The following is a 20,062-nucleotide window of genomic DNA, read 5'->3' as shown; positions in this document are numbered from 1 at the left end:
TTGCAATCTCTGTCCAAAAATAACCCAAGCTTTCTCCCCCGGGAATGCTCCACATCACAGCCTTGCCTCCTTCACGCCCCCAGCCCCCCCCCCTCCCCCCCCAGTGCATTAGCCTGACAGCTCTTAAACAAAGCCATTATCCTGTGTCACATCATAACCTTCTGGAAAAGCCTGTTTTCAGAGCACGGGGTTATTTCTTTGTTTGGCGAGGGGTGTGCAGGGATGCACAGGAGGCCTCAGGAGTGGCATTTCCCAGGGCTCTGGGGGGGCTGTGTCCCCCCCTCACTCCCAGCAGTTTGTGTCCCATGGGTGCTGCTGGGTGATGGCCACAGCTCAGCAGGGCAGGGTGGGTCTCCAAAGACCCTCTGCCCTCCCCCAAACCTTCTACACACCCTCAGTGACCTGGGACATGGCTATGGGTCTCCGATGGGGTCCCAGCAGCTGGGACAAGACCCAGACCCCCACCCACCCCCCAGGCACCCTTTGTGCCTGGTCTGGCCCTGGCAGATGCTCTGGGAAGGGGGAGTCTGGGCTGGGGGGGATTTTGGGGAGCTGGTGCTGGCTTCCATGGGGGGAGATGTCCCCAGGGCCACTCTGGGGTCACACCAGGGCAGGATCCATCCCTAGGAAATGGCACTGGTGGCCAAGCCAGGGACAGGGGGCCCAGCACTCACCTGCTCTTCCATGGCTGCAGCAGGCCAGGCCATGGCCCTGCCTGACGGCCAGGTATCTGCAAAGTTATTTCAGACGTTTAAAAATACCAAATAATTTGTACTGAGGTTATACTGAACGCTAGAGCTTCCCACGGAAGTACTTTATCATGTTCAAAAATATTTAATCCCAGCAATTTTCACATTGTTCTTATAAAAACAGACATGTATGAAGGGAAATGAAATGCTTAGTACATTTTTGGCACATTTTTTTCTTTTTTTTTCTTTTTTTTTCTAACCTTTACAAATTACAAACACACATTCATTGTTTTTAGAGGAAAAAAAAAACCAAACCCCTAAGTCTCAGCTGTACACTGCAGATATGCACTAACCATCCCGAAACTAAACCGGCCTCCCGTGGTTGCAAATGCTGTTCTACAAGGACAAAAGAAAGACACCAGCAGCCAAGGACACATCGGTGGCTTTGCTGCCCTCCCCAGGGCCTGGCTGGGGGGCCAGCAGTGTGGGGGTCCCAGGGAGGAGATGATCCTTTTGGGGGTCCACATCCCTGTAGGATTGGGGGCAGCCCCACAGGTGTCCAGCTCCGACAAGGTGAAGGCAGCAAAAGGGAGTGCAGGGGATCAGGGAATCACCAAATTGTTTGGGTTGGAAAAGACCTGAAGATCACTGAGTCCAACCATCAGCCCAGCACTGCCGAGGCCACCATGAGCCCTGTCCCTAAGTGCCACATCCACACAGCTCTGAAATCCCTCCAGGGATGGTGACAAACCTCCAGCCCCTGCCCCTCTCCTTCTCCTGCCCAGCAAGGTGCCAACCCCAGGGACTTCGGGTGGGAGCTGCACCCCAGGGGGTTCTGGGGGGGCTGCACTGCCCCATCTCTGCCCACAACCCCACGGGGGGCAGTGGGACCCCTCTGTGGTGATGGGCACCATTGGCTCCATCCTGTTTACCCTGAGATGCTGCCAGGGGGCACGGGGTGACCTGTGGCTGTCAGCGGGATGGGGGTTTTCCTGGGGAGGGTCACAGGGGGTGTCACTAAAGAGGAATGGTTGGCACGAGCAAGGCTCCCTGTGCTGGTGGCACAGCAGCCCCCGGGGCTGGGGAGGGGCAAGGGGAGTGGGGGGTGTGTGGCAGGGAGGGCTGGCAGTGCCAGCAGGACCCTGCAGCACCCCTGTGCCTGCCTCAGCTCCCAGCAATCGACTGCAGGCTTTGCAATGGAGACATCTTTAATTTCAACAGCAGCAGAACCCCAAAAATCCCCCTGCCTGTGTGTGGGCAGTGACAGGGGAGGTGTCACCGTGCCGGAGGGGGAGACACACACAGTGGGTGCCCCGGTGCCACCCCGGCCTCACCGGGTCCAGGCTCTGCCCCTGCTCCCGCCGCTGCCTGCGCCCGGGGCTCTGCAGCACACCTATCCCAGTTTAAATAGAATAAATACAGTGAAGAAAACAGTAAAATCTTCAATAAAGAGGCAAAAGGAAAGACAACAGCAGGTCCGGGGGTCCGACCAAACTCCACGTAGTCTCTGGATTAGTTACTGAGGAAGTTCTATGAGAGCACATTAAGTTCCCAGCCTCTCTTACCACTGTCCTTAGATGGAGACCTCATACTCTCTCGTCTCCTGCAAAGAAGGAGAAGCCAGTTGAGGGCAGCAGCCTCCTCGCAGCCGCTCCCGGGCAGCAGGAGAGGCTCGGGCTTTGGTTTTCGCTCCTGGGGAAGTGGTGCCCTCCCTGCAGCCCCAGCCAGACCCCTGTGCCCCACCAGAGGGGTCCCCAGGGAGGCGGGGGGCAGCAGGACTCACCCCTGTCTCATAGATCGGGTTGTCAAACTCCGTTTCTACCGTGATCTGGCTGTAGGGGTGGGAGTACATGAGGGGCAGGCGCAGGCTGGAGTAGTACCGACACCTGGGGGGGGACACAAGTGTCACAGGGATGCACGGCGTGACCCCAGAGCAAAGCACAGCCGGCCCCATCCCCTCCCCAGCTCCTTGCCAGCCCCCAGGAGATCCCAGAGCAGCAGCTCCATGACTGGCTCCCCAGTCCTGTGCTGGCCAGGGCATGGCAATGTTGAACCAGTCCTGGCCGTGCCCCACAGGGCTCTGTCCCCCAGCCCAGCTGCCCCCCCACCTTGTGAGATAGATGTATGCTCCTCCCAGCAGCAAGGAGATGATCAGCACCGGGATGAATATGGCCAAGGCCATATTGCCCCCCTCGAGCGATGTCTCTGCAGCAGCTTCTGCTACTAAAAGGACAAGAGCTGTTATCTCCGCATTTGCAAGCACCTCACCGCCCCCTCTCTGCCTCCTCTTCTCCCCTCCCTCCTCCTGGGCTCCACGCAGGCTCTGGCTGGGGCCCTGCACGGGGCTCAGCCAGCAAACACACAGCACTCACCTTCCAGAGCGTGTTCAAAGCTGTCTTGATTCACTGGAAGAGAAATGGAGAGTCACTGGTGCGTGACTGGGTTTGACTGGGTGCTGGCAGCTGCTGGCTGCGTGGGGAGCCCAAGCCCGGGGTCTCCCTGCCCTGTTTGGTCCCAAACTCTCGGTTTTTAATAGGCTGTGTCTGTTAAGTCCCCCGGGGCTGGGGACAGAGGTGCTGGCTGTCCCCACCCCCCAAGCTGCCCCCCACTGTTACCTTTGCAGATGGGCAGGGGTCCGCTCCAGTGGGACGGCTGACCCAGGATGCATTTGATGGTCACCTCCCCCATGAGTTCAAAGCCCTCGTAGCACATGAATGTCAGGGATTCTCCCGGCAAGTAGAGGCGTTTGTACAGTATTTGGTAGCCATTTTCTGGCAGCCCTGGGTTGTCACAGGCCAGCGACTCCTCGGCTGCAAGGGAACACAGCCCAGGGTGAGCATCGGGGCTCAGGATGCTCAGGAGGAGAAGGAGCCTTGGAGGCAGCAGGGAAGGTTCTGAGATCTCCCCCATCCCGCTCGCAGGGAGCTTAAAGCTCTGCGCTGAATTCCTGGGGAAGGTCCCAAACCCAGGAAAGGGCTTCCCGGGACCCCCCCGAGCAGAGGGACCAAGGTGTGGGAGAGCAGGAGGAGCCACCCCAACTTACAGACACAGTGTGGGAGCCGTGAGGTCCAGATGGGTGTCCCCGTCTCACGGCTGTAGCAGGTGAGCAGGGAGCTGCCCTCCAGCACAAAGCCAGGGTTGCAGGTGTACTGGATCGTGGTCCCCACCAGCAGAACCGGGTCGGAGATGAGGCGGGTCGAGTGCTCCACCTCCCCCGGGTCGGTGCAGTACATGACTGGGGAGAGGAGGCAGCTTGAGAGGGGGCAGGGGACAGGATGGGGACAGCAGCACATGGCTCAAGCACTCACTCTTCTCGCAGAAGGGGGGGTCACTGCTCCAGCTGAGGTCCCACTGGCAGGTGAGGGTGTCACTGCCCACGATGTCGTAGCCCGGGTCGCACTGGTAGGTGATCTTGGCCCCTCTCACCAGCTCCGTGTGTGACGTGGTCTTCCAGCCGTTCTGGATCTCGGGCAGGTCGGAGCAGGAGTCGTTTCGGGACACCTCTGCAGCCAGGAGAGATGCTGTCCCTGACCCAGCCAGCAGGACCCCTCAGCACAGCCCTCCCGGGAGCTGCAGCTCATCACTCAGCTCTGTCCCTCCCCGAGCTCTCCCCGGCCCCAGGCACCGCGGCAGCCGCAGCCTGGCCCGGCAGTGACATCCCCTGGGCAGGGGGAAGGGGCAGCAGGGGGTAACGGGGGCTCCCTGGAGCCTCCCCAGCCCTGATCCTAAAAGCAGGTTGTACCGATCAGCAGTTCCTGTGCTGGGGTCAGGACAACCTCAGCAGCTGCCTGCTCAGACACTGCAGCTTTGCTGTGCTGGGGGGGTTCTGCCCCACTGACCCCCACCCCCTGCCCCCTGAGTGCCCTGCCCTGGGCCTGACCCGGCCACAGGTGCTGCAGTGCAGGGGGCAGGGGACCCGCAGGTGATCTGCATTGCAGCTTCCTCTGCCTGTCGTAAGCAGAGCTGTCAGCAGCTGAGAGAAAACGGGCTTGGAAGCAGCCTGCCAGGGGAGGAGAGGTGGAGGAGAGGCAGCAGCGAGACAGCAGGCAGCCCTGGGGAAGGAGAGCCCTTCCCAATCCTTGTCCCTTCCAGACACCCCGTGCTGGCAGACAGGCTGCACCCAAGGATGAGGTGCCCAGATGGCTCCAGATGCAGACTGAGCCTCTCCGGAGCAAGGAGCTGGGAGCATCCATCTCCAGAGCCCCCCTGGGGAAGGGGTTCAGGGACCTCTCTGCTGTGCCTCAGAGCCATCAGCTTCATGCCTGACAGGGTGAGTCAGGGGGAGTCCTGTGCCCCTCTTTACCACAATTTCTCTCCTGTTCTGCTCTGCAGTTGCACTGAGCCAGACCAGGGCTAACAGGGTCCAAAACCACGACTGCCTTCTCACCAGCCTGGAGGAGGGGAGATGTACCCCAAAACCGACTGACCCAGAAGCCTGCAGTGGGGCTTCTCTGGGAGCTCGGTGGGCTGTGGGGATGCTGCTGACACAGAGGTTCTCACAGCTTCCAAACCCCGTGTCTGGACAACCTGATCCAGCTGCATGTCACAGTCCCCACCTGCACTGCAGTGTCAGGGCTGGGGGACACCCCCAGCACCCCACTCTCCCTACCTATGTAGTTCATGATGAATCCTTGTCCCTTCCCAAAGATGAGCCCGGCAGGGTCGGAGTGGAACTGGATGGTGAGGTCAGGGCTGGAGGAGTAGAGCTTCTGGGGCCCAGTGCTGCCCACGTACTGCCCCAGGATGCGGGCAGTCAGATCGTCCCCATCGTAAACGGTGAGGATGTCACTGTTGCTGAGGTTCAGGCTGGAAAGGAGAGCTCGGGTCAGGGCAGATGGGGCAGGGATCGCGGGCAGGACGTCACGGTGTCGGGCTCAGGGAGCAGCCAGGTGATGCCCTGCCCTGGCCCTGCAGTCAGCCTGCTTGCCGTCCTGTCCCCAGCCCTGTCCCCAGCCCTGTCCCCAGCCCTGTCCCCAGCCTTGTCCCCAGCCCCACGCTTTCTGGGTAAGCGGAGAAGCTCTTGGGAGGCGGGGGGACTGACCCCCGAGGCTGAACACCCCCTTTCTGCCGCTCCCGGACCGCTGCGTCCCGGAGAAGCTGCTCCGAGGGGGCGGCCCGGCCCGGCCCGGTATGTCCCGGGTCCCCGCGGCCAGCAGAGAGCAGTGGCGGCCCGCGGATGGCGCAGAACGGGAGGGGCCGGGATCCCGCCTGCAGACACAGGCAGCAAACCCTCCTCCAAAGCCAGGGCCAGCTCCTCAGCCACCGCCACCCACCCCCCGGCAGCAGCGACAAGTCCCCTGTCCTCTGTCCCCTCTCCTTGCTCCCCAGCGATGGATGCACATCCCGGGGGAAGCACTGCCCCGGAGCTGCCAGCAGCCAGGCTTCGTCTCTTGCAAACACAGAAACCTTTTGGCATCAGCAAGTCCAACAGTTAACCCCACACATCCCTCACCCAGCACTGGGGCTGGGGCAGGAACCCCACATCTCCCCTTCCCCACGGGGCAGAGCAGCAGGATGCTCCCAGCCCCACAGGAGGAGTCTCCGTCAGGTTTGAAGCTGAAGTGACATTCCCTGAGGTGTCTGGGCTCAAGCAGCTGGGCAGGACCTGGCTGGTTGTGCTCAGGACATGGTTGATGACTGGGGGACCCCTGCCCACACGTCAGCCCATCTAATTCAGCCTTGTCTGGAGATGCCTGAGCCCATCCCCAAGCGTTCTGTTACAAATGTTCTTGGAAGGCACCCAGCTAATCCCCATGGCAAGCTGATATTTGTAGTAAATCTCTGCTTTCTGTCAAACACGATTTCCTCAGTGGCATTTATGTCTGATGACTTCAAATCACTTGGCCTCCAGTCCTGCTCAGCCCAAGCACCCACAGAGCTGGGAGAGGTGCACTGGGAGCTCCCATGGGAGATTTTACAGAAACCTTTAAAACCTTTATGACTCTAAGCCCCTACTCAAAGCACATCCTCTTCTTGAAAACCCAGAACAGCAGAGCAGGAGATTCCCTTTTGCCTCAGCAGCATTACCATGCCAAGGGCTCTCAGCACTGAATCCTCTGTCCCTCTGACCCCGTGCAGTGGGTGCTGCTGTGCCTGGACAGCACAGATGGGTGCTGCTGGGCAGCTCTGCTCTGCTCCCCGCAGCTTCCAGCTCATGGGTATCCCTTGGCTTTCCCAGCCCCATGAGGGTGCTCTGTGTCCCTCTGAGCTACACATGTGCTGTGGCCCTGCTGCCTGTGGCTTTGCTCTGGGGAAGCTCAGAAGCTGTCTTGGACACAATTAACAACTGCAACGGATGATGCATCAGCACTTTGATCTCAGGGAGCAGCACCAGCACTGCCCTGGAACCCCCCTGGGTACCCACGGAGGATCGGGAAAGCTCTGACAGGGAGAAGAGGGAAAGAAGGATCCCCAGGGTAAAGGAACTGGGATGCTGCAGTGAGACGGGCTGAGCACTGGGGGGGACAGGGACATGCACCCAGGGCTGCCCTACTCACAGCTGGATGTCCAGGAAGAGCCTCTTCTCCTCGCCGACACGGACCCTCCAGACACAATCCTCCCCCTCGGCATAGGGCTCTGGCCAGTTGGGGGACAGGATCACCCCGGCCACGGCTGTCAGGTCCCCCCCACACGTGGCTGTGGGAGCGAGAGGTGGGCTCAGGGCTGAGCCGGGGGGTTCGTGCCCAGCACCCAGCATCACCCTGCGGGGCAGGGTCTGACCTCGGCACAGAGGCTCCGTGTCGTTCCAGTAGGGATCCCGCATGTTGATGCACTCGATGACTGCAGGGCCCTGCTCCAGGGAGTGCCCGGGGTCGCAGGTGAACTCCACGGTGGTGCCCAGGTTGTAGGTGGGGTCGGAGGTGGTGAAGTTCCCGTTCTGGATGTAGGGCTCATAGCAGTGGCCCCGCTCGAAGGCTGGAAGGGAAAACCCCGTTAGGTGTAGGGTCTGGGGCAGCACTGCCTTCCCCTGCTCCTCACACCCCCCCTCTGGGGATTTGCTAGAGGAGCCCAGGCTCTTCCCACCACGCACGGGTGGCCTCTCCCATGGCATATTTTACAGGCAATTAGGATTAACGAGAGTTTATCTGTCCTGAGCTGTGCAGGCTTAACCAAGCCCCACTCCCACCGTGTGTCAGCATGGGTAAGGCTCTGGCTTTGCTGCCCTTTGCTGTCTCTGCTGAGCAGACCCCTGGGATTACTGCGTGGCACTGAGCTCTCTCGGAGGCATGAGGCTCCTGGGGAGTGATCCCAGCAGCAGGACATGCTTAAATGACAACGGGAGCAGATTCTTGGGAGCTGCCAGGGCCAGCCCAGAGCCCTGGCCCCAGAGGAGCTGTGGGGTCCATAAGGAGGCAGCGTGGGGAGCAAGAGGTGCAGGAGACAGGAAAGTCCCTGTACCTGGCATGGGCCTGGTGCCCAGCAGTGCCAGGGGACAGAGGGGAGGGGACAGACAGACTGAGCCTCTGGAGGGGATGGTCACCACAGGCTGTGTGACTCGCATGGCTCTGATGGGTTTGGGGGGGCCCCATCCTGGACATGGGACCCCCTGCCCCAGGTCTGCCCCATGGCAGGCACAGGTGACATGTTCCATGGATGATCACCTCACCAACAAACCTTTCTGTGGGAACAAATGACATTTAACTATTTATTTTCCTCCTTCTTGCTGGGTAAGTGTGTTCCTAAAGCAGCTCCAGCCCCAGATTTGGGTTGCACCACTGACACAGGGACTGTAGCACAGCAGAATGATGGGTTGGGTGGTGTCGGGGCAGCTGAGACCTTTCCTAGCAGCATCTCTGTTAATTTTCCCAACGTCTCCAGCCCCTGGAGTGCTGGCTGCTTCTGCTGAGGGTACCAAGAGGAGCACACGTCACCTTCAAAGCGGATGTTGAAAGCTGTGGCAGCCGCAGGCTCCTGGGCGAGGAAGTCGATCCTGATGGAGGAGCCCTCGCTGATCACCCCCTCGAAGGGCACACTGTCAGCACGCAGGGAGTCGTAGAGCACAGCAGACTGGTTCGTGTCCCCACTGTACACCACCATCCTGCACGGGAGCACGTGGCACCTCACATGGGAGAAATGTCCCCGTGCCCCCCCACAAAGTGCACTGCCTGCCCCCTCCTCACCAGTGCCCCCTCCCTGGGGCTCCCAGAACGTGGCGTTTGAAAGGAATTGTGCAAACAGAAATTCACCAGCCAGGGAAGTCTCTTTTACTGAGTCGTAAACGGGGGCTTTATTCTTTGATTTTACTGCAAGCCATAAACCTGCTCTGCTCCTGTTTCCAGGCTGAGTGTTAACCCTGGGTAAACACCAGCAGCAGCCTGTGCTCTGTTAGGGATGCAGATAACCTGGGGCCCACAAGGAGAGGATGGTGTGACACAGCTCACTGCATCACCCCACAGCCTCTGGGAGCAGGGGACCAACCCCTGGCACAACATGGAGGGTTTGGGAGAGCAGGAGCTGGTGCTTTGCATCTGCCTCTTGCAGCTCTTGCAGCTCCAGGTTCTCTACTGCCTCCCAACCTCTTGAACACTCCAGGAACAAACCTGCTGGACCAGGACCCCTCTCTGCCCCCATCCCCATCCTGCTCTGTGCTGCACCCCAGCTGGGGTGGGTGCTGCCTGCCAGGGCACCAGCAGCTCAGGAATTTCCAGGTGGAGTTGGGACTAGCTTCCAAGCTTTGGGATATGCACCCAGAAAATCTCCCTGTTCCTCACCCCGGGCAGGGCAAAGCTCGACCCATTCCCGGGGGGTGCAGGGACCCAGCTCAGCCCAGACCCGGTAGCAGAGGAGGGGTTTGGAGCTCACCTGTCCTTCTCGGTCAGCAAGAGCTTCTCGAAGTGTAGGTGCAGTTTCTGTCCCGGGGGGGCGGCGATGGCCCAGACACAGTACATGCTGCCCGTCTGGTTCCCGGTGTAGCTGGGCGAGAGGACGCGGCCGATGGTGGCATTGCGGACCGAGCCACCGCAGGGAGCTGCCGGCAGAGCAGAGCCCCGCTGAGAGGGACGGGGACGGGGACGGGGACGGGGGCAGGGGCAGGGAAAGGGGCAGGGACAGGGACAGGGATGGGGAAAGGGACAGAGACAGGGACAGGGACAGGGACAGGGGCAGGGACGGGGGCAGGGACGGGGGCAGGGACAGGGACAGGCACAGGGGCAGGGACAGGGGCAGGGACGGGCACAGGGACAGGGACAGGGACAGGGGCAGGGACAGGGACGGGGGCAGGGGCAGGGACAGGGGCAGGCGAAGGGCACAGCCTGGCATTTGCACCCAGGGCTTCTGCGCAGCAAAGGGGAGGAACCCCCCGCCCAGCCCCCGGGTGCTTGCCCTGCTCTTCTCAGGAGCTTTTGCTGCGTGCCTGGCTGGGCTCTGTCTGTGTGATGATACACACAGCATCTCTAATTCCCTTCCCTCACCTGCCTAATTAGGAGCCAGATTCTGCTGCCACTGCCGCAAAAACCTGCAGCACCTCGGGCTGTGCTGAGCAGGGCTGGGCAGTGCCTGCACTCTCTCCCAGGACCGCATTCAAATCACGACCCCAGGAAAACAACTCTAATTTTGATTTGTTTCCGTAGGGATCCCAATTCTTAGCACCGCAGCCAAGCCCCGAGGAGTGTACCTGAGCAGATGGGCTCTGGGCTGCTCCAGTGAGGCCTCGATGCATTGATGCAGGTGAGCACCCTGGGGCCCTGCAGCTCGTAGCCCAGGTGGCAGTGAAAATGAGCAATTCCCCCCGAGTGCAGATCCATCACCGTGACGTCGCCGAAGTCAGGTCTCCGTGGAAAGTTGCAGCTCAGCATGAACACTGGAACAAGGACACACGTTTCAGAGCTGAGGGTACCCCTGCTCCGGGCCACCCTACAGCCTGGGGAGAGCCCTGGGGCCACGTAGGATGTGCCCAGAGTGCCAGGGACAGACCTCGCTGTGGGTACCCACACACCGGCACGCTGCTGCTTCTCCACCTGTTACTGCTTGTGCCTAGACCCAGTTTCTATTTTAGAAAGAATTTACTTGAACTCATCTATTTTTTATAGCTCTTCAAGATAAAAAATAGGCTGGCAGTCTAAGCCTGTGCAGGCAGAGCTGCTGTATGGGGACAGAAATGGGGCAAGGCAGGGGTGTGGAGCCCATCGCACACACTGAACCCTCTGCCTGGGCACAGCAGAGGCTGCGATGCTCCGAGCAGGATGCAGGAGCCCAGTGTCCTTCCATCCCTGTAGCCCCATCCCGCCCCTCCTTGTGCACCCACCTCGGGGAGGCACCCACCCTGGTAGTGGAGCTGGAAGGTCCCCACCACCTCGTCCTGGAAGGTGCGGAAGTAGACGGAGATGGTGTTGGTGGGGCTGCGGATCACCTGGCCCTCCACCAGCAGGGTCTGGTTGGCCAGGACCACCAGAGCATCGCCATCCACCCCCCGGATGGAGAGGACCTCCCCGTCAGACAGGTTCACACTCTTCACCTGGGGGGAGCAGAGACCTGTGAGTGTCTGAGGGCCAGGGTGGGGGTCCCAGCAGGGTGCTGGGTGAGGTCTCACGTCCCTGCCCTGAGCACTGACGGAGCTGAAGCTGCAGAGCCCTGCAACCAAAGCAGGGGGTGCACATGGCTTGGTGCTCCCCACCCACCCCGTGCACCAGGGATGCTCCCTGGGATTCCTCACCCACCCCAGGGAGGGGATGGGGACTCACACAGCAAGTGCATCTAACGAGCAGTCCCCAGAGGCTTTAATTATTATTTGGAAATCGCTGAAAAGTAACTTCACATTTGCATTTCACGTCCATTTAGCTTAATAAATGGGCTCACATTCCAGCAGAAAGATGCTCATCAGATCTTTTGTTTCCTTAAGTGTGAGAGGACCAGGGCTCTATATTTAGCAGGGAGCAGAGGCTCAGCCCGTGATTGCCAGCACTCCCCAGGCTGCTGTGACTGGAAGGATTCCTGCTGCTGCCACAGCCCTGCCTGTCCCCACGAGCCTGGGATGTGCCCAGCTCCGGGGCTGCTGCAATGGAGACCCCACAGCACATGGGACCCCCTGACCTCCCGTGGGATGAAGCCAGAGCTCACCTGGAGAAATGTCCCCATCACACCCCATCATTCCCTCCTACCCCGAGATCTGTAAACCCTGAAGGGAGCCTGGAAAAGTGGGGGTGAGCTGAGCAACAAGGTCAGGCCATGCCTGGGTTGACCCCAGCCCAAGCTTTTATCCCAGGAGGAGCCAATTTTTCCTGATTTTGCAGCAGGGAAAAGCAGCTCTCTGTCCTCACAGGAACCAGAAACATGGGACAAGCCCGAGCTGTCCCGGGTCACTTCTCCAGGTTTTGTCCTGCAGAGCTGCCTGTCCCAGGGCACGCATCACGTGTTGGTAGGTCTCAATATTACTAAATGGAAGGAATTGTTAGTGGGGATGAATTATTTGGAGAGCAGAGATGCTGAGTGAGTTCTGCACAACGCCAACACCTTCCCCCAGCTCCCTCCGGGCAGAGTTTTACTTCCTGAGCCGAGCCTGAATTCCTGCAAAGATATTTCCAGGGTATTTCTGAGACACTGTGTTCTGAAATCATTCCAAGACAACCCTGCTCCCCAGTGCTGATGAGCCCCAGACACTTTATCCTGCACAGATTCATCCCGGCAGCTCAGGAAGGGAAGCAGTCAGGATGCCACCAGCCAAGCTGCTTGGAGCCCCCCCTGGGATGGGGTTTCAGGGCAGCAGCTCCAGCAGGCAGAGCTTGGCAGGAGGGATGGAGCTGGTGGATGCTCCTGGGTGCGTGTGGGGGAACACTCAGCTCTGCTGTGCCCCTCCTGCACACCCAGCTCAGAGGATGTCACCCTGCTGTCCCCAGGGCAGGCAGCATCCCTGGGGATGGGGTAACTGGGAGTCCAGACTGGGGGTGGCCTGGTGCCAGGGACCATCAGCTGCTGCCAGAGGGTCCATCTGTGCAAGTCCCTGCCAGGGGCTGGGCGGGACAGGTTCTGAGAGCCATCACAGCCTGGCACCACTGCCAGCTCCTCCAGCCTCTGCTGGGAAGGCAGGAGGCAGCCTGGGCTCCAGCTGCCAGCCCCGCTTACCCACTGGAACATTCTCTTTAGGGAAGTTCTACTTCCTGCCAAGAAGATTCAAGATTTTTTAAAAATAAGTAGAATTTCAGTAAGCTTTGGGAGTGCTGGCTGCTGCCAGGGCCGGGATGGTGCCTCCGGCTGGCGCGGGGGCTGGCAGGCTGGGACACAGATCCTGCAGGGATGCTGCCAGGGATCAGCATCCAGGGACCTGGAGCTCTCACGGGGTCCTGGGCAGCCCCCAGCACCAGGCAGGTTCTGGCAGCCCTTCCCAAGGCCCTTCCTGACAGCCAGGTTCCTCTTCCCTCCTGCAGATGTCTTTAACAAGACTCAGAGGTAAGAGGCAACACTTCCCCTCGGGGTGAAGCCGTCTTCAGGGCTGGCTGCAGGGACATCTCCAGCTTCAGGTCCCCTGCCTGCTGCCAGTCCTGGCGCCCACCCACCCCTCTCCAGCTCCCACCAGTGCCCACCCAGCTCAGCATCCCAGGGCTGGACTGGGCAGGCTCAGGCTGCTGCGGATGACTCCGTGCCAGGGCACCAGGGCCCCACTGCTGTGATTTAATTTGTCTGCAATGCTCAGAAGCCTCAGCAAAGCGAAATGCGAAGCTCGGGGAGGTTGGAGAGGCTAATTTTATGCTCCATTAAAATCTCAGTTTACAATGGAGGGAGGTCAGGAGGGTGTCACCTGATGGATTATGGACGGGGAGGGGATTTACAGTGGAGCAGCCTGGCTGGAGCACCCCGCGGGCTCGGGGAGGCAGAGGCACTGCCCTGGGAAAGGGTGGCACAAATCCTGGAGCTCCTCCCTGCAACCAGAGGTACGCAAATCCAAGGCAATACTCCCACCAGGGCTTGCTGCCACCCCATGCCCCCCAGGTCAGGCCTCCTGCCCCAGGAACAAGCTCACTGGAACTGCTGCTCTGCCATGCACGTTCTTAATTACACAGATTAAAAGTTAATGGATTTTAATTGGATGCAGATGGTGACATGTGGGGAAATGGCGAGAATGAGAAAGGAGACAATGGGATGATGGAGCTTGAGATGTGTCAAGGCCCCTGCCCTGCTCCCAGCCTCACCAGGAGGTGGGACAGGGAGTTGTGGGCAGCTCTGATGGAGCAGCCCATGCCCCGGGGCTGCCTGCACCCCTCAGACCTTCCTGCAAGGTGTGGGGGCAGAGCTGGAGCCAGCACTACCATTTCTCCCCTCCCCAGGAAGCCTGAGTGCCTTTTTTTTGCAAATTGCCTGCCAGTGCCTGGTTGTTAAATTAATTGCCTGGCATTTTAACGCTTTGATCATCGCTGACGTTCAGGATGTACCAGTTCCCATGTACAGTTTATTTATTACACGGCCTAAGAAAAATCTAATTTTTTTCCCTGGAATAGGTTGGGTTTGTTTGGTTTTTTTTTAAGAGCAAGTGCAGGTGCCCGGGGCAGCCCTGCCCAAGGCTTTGCAGCATTTACAGGGAGAGATGTGTGGGGGTCCCCCCCCACCGTGTGTCTCACCTGGAGCTCCACACCGTAGCCCGTGTAGACAGTGACATTGTAGGTGCACTCCAGGAAGCTGTGCTGGGGCAGGGGGGGGTAATCCGTGGAGTCGATGTAACCCTCGGGGTCATGGAAGCTCATGCTGCAGAGGACTGGGGGAAACTCGTGTCAGAGACTGCTCTGTGCTGCACCTCCCTGCCCTGCTCCCACCACCCCAAAACCCAGCACTGGGATCCCCGCTCCCGCAGCCCCCCCTGGGCAGGTTTGGGGCAACCCCAGGCAGTGCCCAGCTGAACCCCATCACCCCCCCTCACCTCCCTCCCCGGGTCCCAGCCCCTGGGGGCAGCACAGCTCACCCGGGGTGGGTTCGGTGGTGGTGACAGTGGTGGTGATGATGGTGGACGTGGTGGTTTCTTGGCTCTCTTCCAAGGTGGAGCCGTGCACCTCACTCTCTGTGCCCTTTGTCCAGTTACTGGTGGGCCTGGCTGGAGCCGTGGTGGGACCCTCCCCAGCATCCCCCGTGCCAGCTGGGAAGGGTGGCAGGGCTGCTGGTGGCAGGGTGGAGGGGGAGATCTGCAGCACGGGGAGGCTGGTGGTGGTCTGTACCCCCCAGGGCAGCTCGGGGGGGCTCTGCTCCGTGTTCCCCAGCCTGGTCACTGCCTCTGCCAAGGCAGAGGGTCCTTGGGAGGCATCAGGGAGCCTGGAGCCCTGCGGGGTGGCCGGGGGAGCAGCCCTGGGTGGCCACGCTGGCGTGGGCTTGGGCCTCGGGTGCTTCCTCGCTGTGTTTCCATGCTTTGGAGCAGGTGGCTTTTTCTTAACAGGAAAAGTTTGTTTTGCATCAGCATCAGGGGGGGTGTTGGGTGTTGGTAGGACGCGGCTCCGCACCCGCAGCGTCGTCTCCTCCCCCACTGCATCCGTGCTGTGCTCCAAGGCTGGCAGCAGGTTGAGGGCAGTGGTGTGCCCAGCTCCACCAGATGAACCCACGGGGTGTCTGAGCCCCTTGGCTCCATCATCTGACCCCACGGCATGCCTCAGCATCCCAGCTCCATCATCTGACCCCACAGCATGCCCCAGCACCCCAGCTCCATCATCTGACCCCACAGCATGCCCCAGCACCCCAGCTCTGCTGACTGTCTTGTCCACCAGCTCATCTGCAGCGAGAGGGTCCTGGCTGGGGGGGATGAGTGCTGCCCCTGATCCGTTGTCTGCAAAAAAAACAAGAAAAATAGGGAAAAATGGGACTTGGACAATTCCGGGCATGAAATCAGAGCGGTGCCAGGAGCAGAAAATCAACCCCCCAGGAAGCTGTGGCTGATTGAGTGCTTGGTGCTCTCCTTGTGGGGCAGCAATGCTGAGCTGTACCCACAGCCGTGCAGTGGGGTTTGTGCTGAGGCTCAGCAGCCTGGCTGTGCCTTTCAGAGCTGCTATTTGCTCTCTTTATCTGGAGGTCACTCGTTCAGGGAGGTTCTCTCACTCCTGCTGAGTTCGTTGCTCTCTGTGCAAAGCTTTTTCTTTATTTTTTTATTTTTTTTTTTTATTATTATTTTCGCAGTTGTCATCAGCAAACGTGGCTGTTCCAAAGCAGCTGATTAGGCCACAGCTCACCCCCATTGTCTCCCCCTCGTTGCTGCCCGGTGGGGAGCAGAACCTCCCCCAGCCCTGCCCCGGCTCTCCTCGGACCCCCGCTGCAGCCAGGGGGGGTCTAATTGCCTGAAATTCGGATTTATTCCCCACCCAAGGGTCTGGCAGGGCCGTGCTGTTCCGTGTGAGCCCCGCGGCTCCGCGAAGCGCTGCGGAGAGCTCCGGGAGGCAGCCAACATTTTCCATGGAAACCGCGGTTGCCAGGGAAGGCGATTCATGGGTTGTCTGTCCTTAAAAACAATCACCCCAGCCCCCTCAGATCCCCCCCCGGAGAGTTTGCAACGCGGGTTCCCAAACTGTGGGGTCCCCGCCCTCAGCGTGGGCAGGCACGGGGGGGGTCTGTGAGCCCCCAGCCCCACTGCTGGCCCAGGGCTGGCTCTGAGGGGTGGCTGTGACACGGCCACGGGACGGCCAGGACGTGGGACAGGGCTCTGTGGGACAGGGGAGCAGGGCAGCAGCTGGGGGGGGTCTTTCTCAAGCAGCCTCCAGCAAAGCAGAATCAACCCCCTGGGCACTTCGTGGCACTTTAGTGCTGCAGGTGCTCGGAAAGCAAAGCACGAGGCTTGCACAGCTTTTTTCCTGGCCCAGCCGTGGCCCCCCCAAGCCACAGCCCCCGAGCTGCACACCCAGACACACTTGTGGGAAACTTAATAAATTAATTCTTCAATTAGCAGTGGCTCAGCAAATCCATTAGCCAATTCCCTTAGCACCTTGGGAAATGCTCCACATCATCTGCAGACACCAACTCCTGTTGGATCTGCAGAACCCCCCCCCCCCCCGCGCTCTCCCAGGGGTCTCTGTGCCTCAGTGTCCCCACGCAGGGTGCTGGGGGGGCAGCCCAGGTGTCCCCACACCCTCTGCTCGTTTCTGAGGGTTTTGTCTTCCCTCCCATCCCAGGCTGAGCCTGAACTCCATGGGGTTCCTGCTGTGGGGCCACCCAGCCCTGGGACACCCCACTGGCACCAGCTGGTGGTGGGGCAGTTGGGGTGCTCCTACAGAAAGCTGGGGTGACCCCAAACAGCATCCCCGGGTTGTTTGTCACCTGAACTCTGATTCGGAATGGATGTTGCCATTAAACGGTGTTTTATGCTTTCAGAAAGTTGGCTAATTTCTTATTAGATCCTTTGCCAGGATGCATTTAAACGATTCTGTCCTTAACAAAGCGTGAAATAAAACACCCCGTACAGCAGCTCTGTAATGAGGCACTTAACATGCTTTAGTTTGTAAAGGGCAAATGTGTATTTCAGGGGAGTGCAGGCAGCCAGGCTGAAGTGGGGAGGCACAGGGGGGCACATTCCACGTTCCCAGAAAGAGAAGTGATTAATGGGCTGAGCTCCAAATTCCATCGCCACCCCCAAACCCGAGCTCTGCTCCAGCACATCCCCCAAACACGAGCTGCCAGCCCTGCCTGCTGCCTCCTGGCACTGTCAGACCCCCCCTTGGCACTGCCTTGTGCCCCCCCAGCCCCTGCCTGACCCCCCCTCACTGGGGAGGGAAGCTCCAGCTCCCCCCTCACTCTGCTCCCCACCTCCAGCTTGGGGTGAGGCTGTGGAACCACCCCAGGGCCACCACCCCGGTCCCATGGGATGCTCAGAAGGGTTCTGGGTGGAGCAGGACCCTTCCCACCTTCCCAAACCCACCCTGCTCTGCAGGTTGGAGCTGGTGGCACAGGGATGATCCCGTTTGACCTTGGTCTGGTCTGTTAAACCAGCTCTGGAGGAAGTAAAGTGCTACCAAGATGTTCAAGGGTTTGTCCTGTATCTCCATCAGAAGCACCCTGCAGGTGGTTCCAGGATTCTCTAAATCCATGAAGGGCTCTCCAGGCATCATCCCCCCAGGCAGGGACAGGGTACCCGGGACACTTTGGAGCACAAGGACCTGAATGCAGCACGACAGCTCCAGCTCCAGCTCTATTCTGGGATCTGCCTGGATACCAGCATGTAAACAGCCAGGAAGGAAGCTCGGCTCTGGGGAGGAAGTCTCCAACCAGCTTTGCTTTCACTCCCCCACAATTTATACTTAGCTGCTGTCAGAAGCAGTGGCTCGGGCAGGACAGGGGTGCTGAGTGAGCTCTGCGGGGTGGGGGCTGGGGTGATGGGGTGGGGGGCTTGAGAGGCAGCAGGGCAGGGGCTGCCAAAGCCCCCTCACCCAGCCCCAACCTGAGCTGCGTGCTTGTAGGGCACCATCAGCTGCTCACCAAGGAGCCCGGGCACCAAGACAGACAGAGATGAGTACAAATGCCTCGTGGAAACTTGATAGCAGAGAGAAAAATTACCCAGCACACCTCAAAGACCCGCACAGCCCTTCTGCCTCTGCACAGAACAGCACCCGGTTCCTTCCTCTGACATCCCTGCTTCAGCTGCAGCCAGACTGCTTCCTGCCAGCCAGGATTCAGAAAACTCTCTTGCTCTTTTGAAGAACTTTATTTTCCTGCTACTTAGAAGTAAACCTGCTGCTCACCCATGATCTGTGTGCACGCAGCAGCAGATTTGGGGTTGTGGCCTGGAATTTGCCCTGCCAGCCCGGGCACATGGAGTGAGTGACCTGCAGGGCACTGAGCAGGAGAGTGAAGGGATGAGACCAAGGGCAGGAGAAGGGGAAAAAACGAAGAAACGTGAGCTCAGGCTCTCCCCTTTGGCACAGCTCTGCCTGGTGCCAGCTCCTGTTCCCCAGAGCAGCAGAACAACCTCTCCAGTGTTCAGCTCCAGGGGCAGGGATGGGGGCCTGGGAAGTTTTCCAGTGCCTCCTCTCCTCCTGTCCCCAGGGCCCTGCTCTGGCTGTGCTCCTGGGCACCCCTAGACTCTGCCTTGGACCTCATGTATTCTGGAACTTCAATTGAAAAAAAAAAAAAAAAGCAACTTGCAGAGGGAATTTGCAGGCAGTGAGGGCAGCTCCAGAGGTGCTGAGTGAACCTGATTGCCACCAATCTCCCAGCCACAGGGGCTTAGAGGAATTACAGGACTGCAAATGCTTGATAAAAGGATGCTGAAATAATCAGAAAGAGCTCATTTTGCTGCCGTGCTCCTGACGGAGCCCAAAGCCCTGAGCCACCAAGTCTCCTGTCAGTGACACCGATGCTGTGGCTGCCAGCACCCCCTCCCCGGGGACACCCCAACCCTGCAGCTCTGGAGGTGCCACCCCAAGGGCTCAGGGGGGTCTGAGGGTACCAGAAACCCTGGGGGACTTCATGTGGCTGCTCAGCCCCCAGCTCTGCCCACCTGATGGGTTTAAGTGCATTGACTCCCAGTCCTCCCTGAGGGATGGGACTGATCCTGCACCCCCAGCACCCCAACCTCGCTGTGCCTCCAGCCCCCTGACAGCTCCAGGGGTGCCCTGCTCGGGGGGTGCCCATCTCTCAGGAACAAGCCCCCTTTAAGGGTCCCTGGGAGCAGCTGGACCCAGTCTGCAATAAAGCCAGGCCCAGGTGAATAAGGATTTTTCTAAGCCAGGGGCTGGTGCTGAGGGGCTGCTGTGCCACACGGTGCCACTCTGGGGTGGGCTGCTTGTGGGGCAGCCCCCGGGCTGGGTGCTGCCAGGGGGATGTGCCAGCTGCCTGGGAGCAAGGAAGAATTTGCAGGTCCTGACCCCAGGGATGGGAGTGAAGCCCAGGAGCTGCATCTGGGAGGTCAGGAGGAGGCTGTGGCTGGGGAGGGGGCTCTGGGGGGGGTGGGCTCCTGGCTATGACACAGGACACTGCTCTGGTATGGATGCACAGTCAGGGATAGAATCATAGAATCATAGAATCACAGAATGGGCTGGGTTGGAAGGGACCTCAGAGCTCATCAGGTCCAACCCTTGCTCCACTCCCCCCGTGGTTCCCAGCCCATGGCACTGAGTGCCACATCCAGGCTCTTTTGAAATATCTCCAGGGATGGAGAATCCACCCCTTCCCTGGGCAGCCCATTCCTGTGTCTGATCTCTCTGTGCCAGCAAAGCTGCTCCTCCAGCCCAGCTGGGGACAGGCACTGAGCATTCCTTAAAAATTGCTGCCTTGAGCTCCTTGTGACTGCAGCTCAGTATTTATTGTGTGCCCTGCAGATGGATGAGGAGCAGAGGATCCCCCGGATCCCCCCTCCCAGGCTCAGGTGAGCAAAATGCTGAAGCCAGGAGGTGCCCAGCCCGTGCTCAGCACCCAGCCAGGGGAATTCCCTGCTCACCAAAGCTGCTCCCATGGCTGCTCCCATCGCTGCCCTTGGCAAAGGA

General features: G+C 59.7%; 1 protein-coding gene across 2 annotated transcripts in view; it reads right to left on the bottom strand.

Moving 5' to 3' along the window:
• Positions 1-780: 780 nt before the first annotated feature.
• The window catches only part of SEZ6L (seizure related 6 homolog like), a 34,464-nt gene continuing 15,182 nt past the window's right edge, over positions 781-20,062 (bottom strand). The window contains exons 2-17 of one of the 2 annotated variants that reach the window (XM_071763498.1): positions 14,575-15,423; positions 14,237-14,370; positions 10,950-11,142; positions 10,303-10,488; positions 9,492-9,657; positions 8,561-8,727; positions 7,410-7,604; positions 7,187-7,325; positions 5,299-5,495; positions 3,998-4,192; positions 3,733-3,924; positions 3,305-3,499; positions 3,062-3,094; positions 2,798-2,912; positions 2,473-2,575; positions 781-2,292 (exon numbers count right to left, since the gene is read on the bottom strand). In XM_071763498.1, coding sequence (XP_071619599.1) covers positions 2,263-2,292; positions 2,473-2,575; positions 2,798-2,912; positions 3,062-3,094; positions 3,305-3,499; positions 3,733-3,924; positions 3,998-4,192; positions 5,299-5,495; positions 7,187-7,325; positions 7,410-7,604; positions 8,561-8,727; positions 9,492-9,657; positions 10,303-10,488; positions 10,950-11,142; positions 14,237-14,370; positions 14,575-15,423 — 3,089 coding nt within the window. In that variant the 3' untranslated portion in view covers positions 781-2,262. The remainder of the gene's footprint in view (positions 2,293-2,472; positions 2,576-2,797; positions 2,913-3,061; positions 3,095-3,304; positions 3,500-3,732; positions 3,925-3,997; positions 4,193-5,298; positions 5,496-7,186; positions 7,326-7,409; positions 7,605-8,560; positions 8,728-9,491; positions 9,658-10,302; positions 10,489-10,949; positions 11,143-14,236; positions 14,371-14,574; positions 15,424-20,062) is intronic. The other variant, XM_071763499.1, reaches the window with a different exon arrangement.

The sequence above is a fragment of the Heliangelus exortis genome, chromosome 19 (assembly GCF_036169615.1).
Source record: "Heliangelus exortis chromosome 19, bHelExo1.hap1, whole genome shotgun sequence".
NCBI lineage: Eukaryota > Metazoa > Chordata > Aves > Apodiformes > Trochilidae > Heliangelus > Heliangelus exortis.
The sequence above is the reverse complement of the archived record's forward strand: the minus strand, read 5'-3'. Positions and strand labels throughout refer to the sequence as shown.